The sequence below is a fragment of the Papaver somniferum genome, chromosome 1 (genome assembly GCF_003573695.1).
Source record: "Papaver somniferum cultivar HN1 chromosome 1, ASM357369v1, whole genome shotgun sequence".
Classification (NCBI taxonomy): Eukaryota; Viridiplantae; Streptophyta; class Magnoliopsida; order Ranunculales; family Papaveraceae; genus Papaver; species Papaver somniferum.
In genome coordinates this window covers 73,092,032-73,102,070 of record NC_039358.1, presented here as the reverse complement: position 1 = coordinate 73,102,070, position 10,039 = coordinate 73,092,032, and the positions used below count along the sequence as shown (strand labels likewise).

The 10,039-nt window shown below is 37.5% G+C and overlaps 1 protein-coding gene across 3 annotated transcripts; it reads right to left on the bottom strand.

The window, feature by feature from the left end:
- Window positions 1–923: 923 nt before the first annotated feature.
- Window positions 924–10,039, bottom strand: LOC113290644. 3 transcript variants are annotated; one of them, XM_026540239.1, is made up of 8 exons: window positions 6,454–6,765; window positions 6,022–6,360; window positions 3,912–5,493; window positions 2,779–3,202; window positions 1,869–2,031; window positions 1,557–1,658; window positions 1,358–1,449; window positions 924–1,250 (listed from the first exon to the last, which is right to left on the bottom strand). In XM_026540239.1, exons 3-6 carry the CDS (start codon window positions 5,227–5,229, stop codon window positions 1,575–1,577), a joined length of 1,989 nt encoding a protein of 662 aa, XP_026396024.1. In that variant the 5' UTR covers window positions 5,230–5,493; window positions 6,022–6,360; window positions 6,454–6,765; the 3' UTR covers window positions 924–1,250; window positions 1,358–1,449; window positions 1,557–1,574. The 3 variants fall into 3 exon arrangements, with proteins under 3 accessions (XP_026396024.1, XP_026396015.1, XP_026396019.1); XM_026540230.1 differs by lacking the exons at window positions 924–1,250; window positions 1,358–1,449; window positions 1,557–1,658; window positions 1,869–2,031; window positions 2,779–3,202 and adding exons at window positions 7,965–9,535; window positions 9,630–10,039 and having other exon boundaries at window positions 5,075–5,493; window positions 6,022–6,371; window positions 6,454–7,757; XM_026540234.1 differs by lacking the exons at window positions 924–1,250; window positions 1,358–1,449; window positions 1,557–1,658; window positions 1,869–2,031; window positions 2,779–3,202 and adding exons at window positions 7,965–9,535; window positions 9,630–10,039 and having other exon boundaries at window positions 5,075–5,493; window positions 6,454–7,757.

The following is a 10,039-nucleotide window of genomic DNA, read 5'->3' as shown; positions in this document are numbered from 1 at the left end:
ACTTACCTGTCCAGGAACATTGCCCAAGCCGGGTGCCGACTAGTGTTTTCAACTTCTCAACTTGCAAGAAGTAATATGCTCGCAATATATGCTTTTTCTCAGTCGCAATCAACAATGCATAATCATAGGTTTAGTTGATTTTTCTTCCTTCTTTAATTTTTTTTGTTTTGTTATGTATAAGTTCGAGAGGTAGCCACCATGAACAATCGAACAAACATATAAATAACTAGCGAGGCCTGATGATTTCTTGAGTATGACTTTATGCATTATCTCTGACGAGTATGTTTGCGTCATTTTAATTTCATCCCTTGGTTATAATTTAGTTAACGAGTGGAATGAATCCGCTGTCGGTCTATTAAGGCATTCTATGCTGATGACAATACCAACAAATTCCATTATGGAAAGCGTTAGATGATTCAAGATATGTGTCCGTTTCTGATCCAGTTATCTTCATTTCTTTTCTTATGGTTGAAAATTGGATAATAATATCTAAAGGACTCCCGTATATCCATATGATTAGAAAAGCTAAAAATCATAAAGAACAACATACTTTGGGTAAGAACTAAGAGGTCATATTATAGTCCTTCCTTCATTTCTATCTTTTAGAAAAGCAATCGTAAAGAACAACATACTTTGGGTAAGAAGTCATATTATAGTCAGTCCCTCTTTCATTTATATCTTTTTCTTTTTCTCAAAGGTAAAGAATTTGGTGCACCGGATTCATTTCTTTGTTTGCCCACTACCCACAGCCCATGCTCTGAGGTGGTGAAAGCTTTATCTAGAATAGCGGGAGGAATACTTAAGTTAAAAGTCTGTCACAATGTTTTGAGAATTGAAGTGTTATACTTTTTACAATATAACTCGTCCTGAGATTACTGCCTAGGATTTTAAGAGCTTGTCGCACATTCTACATATACGCGTGATTCCAGGAAAGCGGGCAAGGCTTAGATTTAATTAACAATTTGACTAGCAAAAGGCAAACATGGAAGAATGATAAAAACATGTTTAAGAATATAAATAAATAAATAAATAAATAAATAAGCATGTACGACACCGAACCTAAACTGAACCCTAAACTGTACAAAATAATACCCAGTTCCCACCATTGAGGTTTTTAACAGTCTGAAAACAATTGATTTCATTGACCTGAAACAGTTGAGGGAGAGCTCAAGATCAGGCTTTTCCTCCATAATGGTAATTCTGTTTGTAATCCTGTACCAAAGTCTTTAAAGTTCCTGTGCATGGACCGTCTACATAATTCACAGATCAGAGGACGTCATTAGTAAATTCGCGCACAAAAACAATCAACTTATGAAAAAATTATTTAAAAAAAAAGGATTAAACTAATGCTGCCTACCTTCTAAAACAGTGTGAAGATTTTGAAGATCATCTTCTGAACATGCGTCCACTAAAGCATAGATACCTGGTTTAAGAGCTTCATCTATCTCCCTGTCATTTCGATGTAATTTAAAAAAAAAATTAGCTAAATGGGAAGATGAGTACAGTTCTATGTTTGAATGACAAGAGCAAGTAGAAAAACAAGTAATTAACCTTACCTTCTTATCCCTGTTTTACTAGGACCCAATCCTGAATAAACACATGTATTCTGACAGAAAAGATAAAGTATCCCGCTCAAAGTCTTCCTTTTTCAGTTTTATCTGCAAAAGAAGAATTCATTGATCACACAAATAATTTTAACAAGACAAGAAGGTTTGAAGGTGGACATGCTAATAAAGTTCAAATTATGTAATATAAACTGATATTTTCAGGTATACGCAGAAAGCCAAAATAAAGTGATTAAAACAAGACGTGATTACATGTAAAAGCTTGTCTGTGATATAAAATGGGATGTTCAGAACAACACAAACCTGTTCATAAACCCTGCAGAGGAAACTGGCACATAGTCTTCCCTCTTCTACTTCCCATGTAGAATAACCATTTTCATAAACCAACTCTACGTCTCTTGTTTCCAAACAATGAAGAAGAACGGAGACTGAATCTTGAAGAATGGCGACGGCCATTTTAGTTGCTCTGCATAAAACACATAATTATCAACGTCAACCAAGAGAATCAATCTTTAATGTTATTTATCAAATGTTGAGATTCTGAGAAAGAGAAACCAAAATAGAACCTGGACTCGCAACTCTGAATAGATGGAGTCAAAACACACAGAAAAAGTTGGACTTCAGTTTTATTTGGTCTTTGGGAAAGTTGTCCGAAAAATCAGCAAAGATAGAAACCAAAGACTAACAAATAAACAGAGAAAGAATAAAAGTCATTTTCTATAATGTCTGACCCAAGGACCCAACAGAACGAAGCAATTCAAACTTATGTAGTGGAAATTCGCTCTCCAATGCCGATTGCCAAGCGAGTGCTTGTTAGTTTGCCAGGTAATCTTCATTTCCTCACCGTTTCCGAGTTTTGGCGAGATCCAAGTCCGATTTTCTTGAGTTTTGGCGAGTTTCAAGTCTGATCCTGAGTTTTGATTAATGGGGCCTATTTTCTAAGTCTCTAAAAAGTATATCCGAGTATTAGCTAGAGTTTGGCAATTTCCAAGTCCCAACTCATGGCGCCCTGCTCCTAACCGGGTAGAGGACCGAGGAGCGAACTAAACTACTTCTGAGAGAGAATCTTTTGCACGATGAAAATAGCAGAAATAAGTTTGCTTAAGCGCTACGTTTAGCTTGCAGATAGAGACGTCAAAAATATCAAGGATTGGGAGCATAAAAGTACACAAGGTGTCGCAACTTAAGAAAAGAAGAGACCCAAGTAATATACCTTGAATGAAGCCTAATAACTGTAGACAATAACCTGCAGCATGCAGCAAATAGATCTACCGAGAACCTCGTGTCCATATTGCACAGACGCACACAAGCTGGACTGAACATTTGGTCAGGTGACACCACTGCAGGATCAGGAGAAGTACGGGAGTGTTTTCGGTAGCAGAAACCTCTGAACAGCGCGCCGGGTAAACACAGAGATTGTACAACATGGTCAGAATCCAATTGGAAGTGCTCAGGTTTTCCAAAAACCTTAATTAGCACCTCAACACACATAAGAATGACTGCTCCTGGATCAGGAGACACATCTTCACCGTTACAGGAAACCTTCTCATAGAATATTTGAGGACCTTGCAAGTGCAGAACTATGTTGAACAGAGCTCCAGTTAAACCTTTGATGTGCTTTTTAAGCGAGCTTGGGCCTGCGGAGTGGATTTCATATTAGTGATCAAGAAATTTTTCTGATGCCAGAACAAAACAGCTTACTATAAAGCAAATATAAGATTTCAAGCTCCCAAGCTAAATGAGAGGCTGAAGGTACAATCACTTCTAGAACTTCATGGAGATGGAAAAGCAGATAAGCTAGCTCTGTGAATGTTAACAGCTGAAAAAGAGACAACTACATAACTTTTTCGGATTGATATATTCGATGGCATGCATGTAATAAATCTACGATAAACATCATTTTCCCAGAAAAACAGCCGCCCACCGACTCATGGTGACCCAATAACCAAGTGTAACAGTTATTTGAATTTCAACTCAATAAAGACCAAAAATTAAATTAAAATAGAAAAATAAATTACAAAAGTTGTGTGTGTGCGCGTGTGTGGTGGGGGTGACGAGTCAAGGACGTTATGTAGGATCCAAGGACCAATACAGATAGAACAAGTGCATGCTAGCATCTTCATGAACAGACCGGTATTACAAAACTAAGAACTGCAAACAATGTATTGTAAATACTAGTAGCTGGTGGGTGATGCCCTAACTACTTCTTTAATGGTATTTGACATACTGACACCCCAACATTAATATAATAATTGCGAAGAGTTTAGACAGATGTACTTGAGCAAACCTAATGAACTATTCTCAAAAGTGAATGCATTGACTTATTATAAAATCGTTGTTAACTACCTGAAACAGATTGAACAACAGAATCAAAGCAGTCTACACCAGCTGCAACAGTGTCAGAAACCTTTCCTCCGTCTGGACCTTCAGCATATATTTCATAAACCATGCTACACTGCTCACGAACTCCAAGTGCTCTTTCTATAGCCGTAATCGCTGTGGTGCGACGCAACTTTGAATCCTTCCTGACTAAAGCGTTGAATGACAGCCTAAGCCTAGCTCTGAACTCTCTCAAAAAATTCCACCTGTGTCCAGCAGATGACTTCGGTGGTCCCATTTGGCCCACGAGTGTTTTGGTACTAGATTCTATCTCATGGGATGCTAGTGTAGCTTCTTTGCCACATAATGATATGCATCTACCCATAGCCTGCAGATGTATGTCAATCAGCATAGCATACACATTTTTAAATGAATCCTTTGCCCTTGAAGAAACATAACTCCCTAAAACTTCCAGATATTTTATGGCACCAGCCAAACAAATATAAGATACTGAATGCGGTCCCTGAACAATATTTGCAAACTCTGTCAGCAAGTACTGTGAAGTTCGGATTAAAATCGGCATCGAGCTTGAAAAACAAGCACGCCTGGAGATCTGTATTTTAAGACTTAGAATAGCTGAAGATCCAATAAGAAGCTGCCTAACACAAAAAGCCAGTTCAGGATTGTCAACTTCTAATGACTTCTGTAATAAAGGTTTGTTTAACAGTTGCCTCTCTATCAGAATGTCGATAGTAAAGCCTGCATTTTTTCCCGACCTAGACAACTTTTTTCTCGAACTAGATAATTTTTTTCTCGACCTAGAACCTTCAGCAAAATCCTTCTCTGAACAAGTAGGCTGTTGAGAATTCACTACAAGCAATGCGGATAAGCAAGAATTTATGAAGTCTTCAGTAAAGGTTATAAACATCTTGAGTTTGGAGTCGGTAGTATCCTTGGACCAAGAAGAAAGCCAACTAAGTAGTAAGTCGTGTTCCTCGGAGTCCTTCTCGTATTTATCTCTCAAAATGGATGTGATTCCCCACAAGAAACCATGAAAGCATGTAACAACAGAAGACAGACTGTTTAAGTCCCCACTGTTGAGACCAGTCTTGATGGGAAGAAATGATTTGGCATGTTCTTGTAAACTGTCTGTCACATGTTCCATCCAGGCTCCTAAACTTGGATCAGATTCACTCCAACTTCTTTCTCTGCTGGTCTCATCTGAAATTGGTAATTCTTGAATTAAGTCTGCATTGTTTATTGCTGAAGGAATGGAAAGAGTAAAATGCTCCTTGGTTAATGTCAAAAGTATATGAGATGTATCATCCATCAAAGAAGGAATCATATGCTTCAGTTCACTTGCATGCTCTTCAGGAAATGGAGGCAGAAGTTGAATCAATGCAGTGATGGATTTCCAAATAAAACAGAGTATGAATTCTTGATAAATATTTGAACAACAGAATATTGTACAGCTTCACCGCTATCATCGTGGAATGACGTTAATAGGCACTTCAACGCTTTTCTACAACATACAAACAATCTGAAAAACTCAAAGTGAATATCCACCTTTAATTTACCATGATTCTTCACGATGGTAGAAACCAAAACCCTGAAAATTTAACGATTAAACATTTTAGTGACTTAAATATAGCGCACTTCAAGCTTTATGTACACATAAGCGCTTCAGAAAATAGTAATTAACGTACGCACCCCGCACATATCACGAAGTAATGAAAATAGCACACACTAGAATTTATTGATAGCATTGGTAACCTGATTTAGTAAGGCCCTATTTCGAGCAATAGATGTTTCAGGGAGGCACATGCCTCACATCAGTTCTAGTTGCCTAAAAGATATATTTTACAAGACAGTATAATGCAGCCCTACACAAGAAAAGAAGCTAGAAAGACATATTCTACTTGACACTACATACGAAGAGCTTTGATAAACAATATGATTGTCGAAGTATGTGCAAAAGCTCAATAATTAATTTATGGAAAATTGCACTCCTTTGTCGTACTGGGAACAAGACAAAACAAGATATACAGGGAAAGCATTGTGATACCTTAAACCACAAACGAAGCTCCTCCCTAAGAAAATATTACGCTGAATTGTAGGAACACGGTATGAAACGTACCTTTCAAGATTGAGTACATTAGTGGTACAATCTGAGAATGATTTCGATTTTAGATAAACTTTAGGCATCCAGCATAAGAGATTAAGCAAGCTTCGACACGCTATAAGATTCTTGGTGCACTTCGTGAAAGGGGGATTGGGATGAACGAAATGCCGCTTCATGATGGGCAAAAGTTTGCTGCCTGGCGCACGTCTACTATTGTTAATATCAATCGACGCCTTCTCAAATTTACTCAAATCTACCAACCAGTTGTCAAAGTCAACATCTCCAGACAAAGGATCAGCAGATAATGATAATAGATGTTGATGCAGAACCCCGGAAAAACTTGATGACAAATACCTGCAAAGAAACTAGGACAATGAACAATATAAATATCATGGAATGCAGAAAAAATAAAACAAGTAGCCAAGGAACTGTATCAGTGCTTCTTACAGTATGTTCATAGAATGTAGTATCATGTAGCAGCTCCACTGATATTTCATGACGAGTAATTTTCTCAATATTGTGAGATTGTTCATCCCTTATAACATCGTCCCCCCTGCTTCGAGCCCTTCCTGGGGTGGTATGGAACAACAGAAACAAGAACTTCTTCAACTTCTCCCACGTAGCATAAGGGCCCCAAATATCAGCATTTTGGCAAAGAAGATACCAGACAGCAGTAGGCAATGAACCTTCATCCATAGAGGGGATACATAAATCCCATGCATCATCTTCAGGTGAATTTTGTTGCTCTTTGCCATCAGAATTTATACAACCATCAGCTCGATCTTTTCCATAAGATAAAAAGTAAGATCCTTAGCTTCTTTCCTTAAAATTTTAATTTCCTCACAAAGCAGATGTGAGACAGCATCACTCATCGACATTGTGTTATTCTGCTCCTTTTGTATGAATCTGAAAGCTTTTATTTGTCGGCTAAGATCAGTAAGTCTTTGGTAAGCCATGGTATGCATCACATAAACCAAGGGTGCACAACTCTCAATAGTGTCCTGACCACAAAAATCTTCTATAGATTGTATAATGATCAAGAGAGGGTCTGAGGGTCTAATTATCCAAGAAATATAACCATGATCTCTCAAATCAGTGCTTTCCATGCAATTTTCTCCAGCACATGCTGTCAAAAAGTCTCCCATTGCATTTGATGCCTGCTCAGATGAATCAGGAGGCATGAGGCTTATCAATTGCTTGTTTAAGCTTCTGCAGGAAGCATATATGCGAAAGAAGAACAATGAAATCCATGAGGCACTTGATCTGGTTATCTTTTCCTCGCTTAAATATCTTTGTCCCGTTACAGATAAAAGGAACCCGCTGACATTTGAATGTTCTTTTCCAACAAGAATACTTAGGAATGGACCTAGGACAATCACCAGGTCCTGTATTGAGTGCCTAACAGATTTACTGTTCCCTGTTGTGACAGCTAAATTATCTAATAGCAGTGTATACACTTCAGGTAGTGCCCTTCCTAGAAGCTCAGCTTGCATGTCTACGTTTTCCTCGCGGCACTTTTTTCCCTTTGAACTGCTGATCATCATCCAGTCTAAAGATTCAGAGACATCCTTTTTCAATCGTTCGATGCATTCAGTTGCCTTCCCTTCAGGTATGTTTTTGATAGCTTTACAAACGGCAACCCTAGACTCTTGAAAGCATAACAGCGTTGTCACTGATTTCACACATTCTTCACAGTTTGAAATCGCAAGTGACCTTACAGCTTTACACAGTGCAAATAGAGAGTCACAAACCTACATCAACAAAACCCAAATCTATAAATAAATCAAGACAAGGGAAGGGAAGAATGTATGTACATCAAAAACAAAAAAATAGTGCATACATGCAATGGCTACAGTATAACAGTGTTTCATCAAAGATCATGTTGAAATACACAGACTAACTTCTATATGGGTCCAGAGAGCATCTTAATGCAAGCAATCAGAATGAATTCCACTAACCTGGCGAAGCTCACTGTTTATGTTAATTAACTGGCATCCGAAGTGCAAAACTTGTGAAGCCAAGGAGCTGGTTTTTGGTGATCCTGTTACAGGTAGATCAATTACTAAATACGACAAAATGATTTCCCACAATCTTACCAAATCTTCTCCAGCAACCTCATATTCAATTTCCAGCAAATATCCAAGAGAAACTATAATCTCTTTTGCTACTAAAGATACACCATTTGCAGGGGATTCATTAGTCAAACCAGGTAACCACATATGTATCCTCTGTGAAAATGAGATAACTGTCAGATACAACCCCTTCAAGAAAATAAGACGCTCTCCATCAGAAGTATCTTCCGTTCTTAGATATACTTTTTCCTGCATAAAACTGGCAATTATCCTATTGGTAGCTTCAAGGGTGCAACGAGCAGCATCCAACAACAAAAGTCCCTCTTCCATGTTGGTTTTATTATATGTTTCAATCTCCCGCTTCAAAGGAATTATAAACCATAAAAAGATATTAAACACAGATTTACCAGTTTCCATGTCAAGCCTAGAATGAGTAATTTTAGTGACTGCGTGACCATGTCCAACAGAAAAGTTGGACTTGGAACTTGCAGTAACATTTCCCGGTTGTCCTAAAATCCCAGTTGTCGTAGTAATCTGGATTCCATCAGACAGCACAGGAACTCCCTTTTCCTTCTTTACTCTGAAAACAAACAAGCGAAACAACTCTCCCACGCTCCCCAATGAAGAAATTCTCTTCTCAGATATTATGTTTTCCAACTTCTCAAAAAGTCGTATGCCATAGCTTACATTCCTCATTTTAGATTCTTTTCTTTTTCCATCACCGAACTCAATACCCCTCTCTGTAGTTGGTAAACTTAGAAACTCATTGACATGGTCAGGATGGAATAATCCATACGACAAAACGTCTTCCACTGTCTTCAACAACTCTTTTGTCAATGTGGAATTACAACCATCAATTTGACTCATCATTACTAAGAAACTCAACAATGGTTCTAGAAGTTTATCTAAAAACTTACGAAAAACTTTCTTCGGATGAGCCATCAAAAAATTTGTATAACGGTCGAATATCAAGCATGATAAGCGAATTAACAGGATGCCCTCATTGTCATTACATACTTTAACCAGGTAAACCTTGTGAAGAACATCCAGCAGTGAACCAACCGTCAAGGACCATGTATCCATATTAGCAATAAACACCCTTCCATGAGAAGAAGTGAATAGCAACGTAAGACAATCCAAAACAAGACTGTAAAATTCACACCTTTCATCACTGAGAAGGGCTAAATTTTCTCCAATGCAAGAAATCATATGTAAAATTTTCTGAGTTGAAAGTTAATTGAACTCTCAAATACAGTGACTTCTGTAGACAGAATTTAAAAATCTCCCAGACATTGAAATCCTCCCATTGTGTTGGGTCATCATTCAAAAGAGACTGAACCCAGTTATTGAGGGACAAAACTGAACGAAAATCGCTAACCATTTGAACACAATCTCCTCCATCGTAATCATCAGAGCACTTAGACGAATTAACGTATTCAAGTGCAAGTTCAAGTTTCCTGCAACAATAAATTAATCCAATGTTTACTCAAACAAACAAACATGATTATTTCCAAATAGTATAATTCACAGAAACAATAATTATATACTAACCTTTGATTATCTAGCTCTGTACCTTCAATAGATGAAACAAAGACTAGGTTTCTCCAAGGTCCTCCATTTAGTTTAATTTTCTTATTATTCTCACTTGCTTGCTTTTCAATATCTTCGTTTGAATATTTAGCTGATTCTGAATTTGGTTGATTACTGCTTATTAGTTTTCTTTTCTTCTCTACCGATTTTTTCTTCTGCAGACATAAATCCACCATCTCTGTACTTTTTAAATCAACAGCCGTGATGGTCTACAATCTACCGAAGATGTGTTTTTATGTATTATTATTAATTTCTCAGAACAAAAGAAATAATTGGTTTTAATAAATAAAACCCCACAATACGATCTCCTTCTACTCATGAAATAAATAGATTCCCCTCAGATCGACTTTCCCTTAAGTCGAATAAGAGTT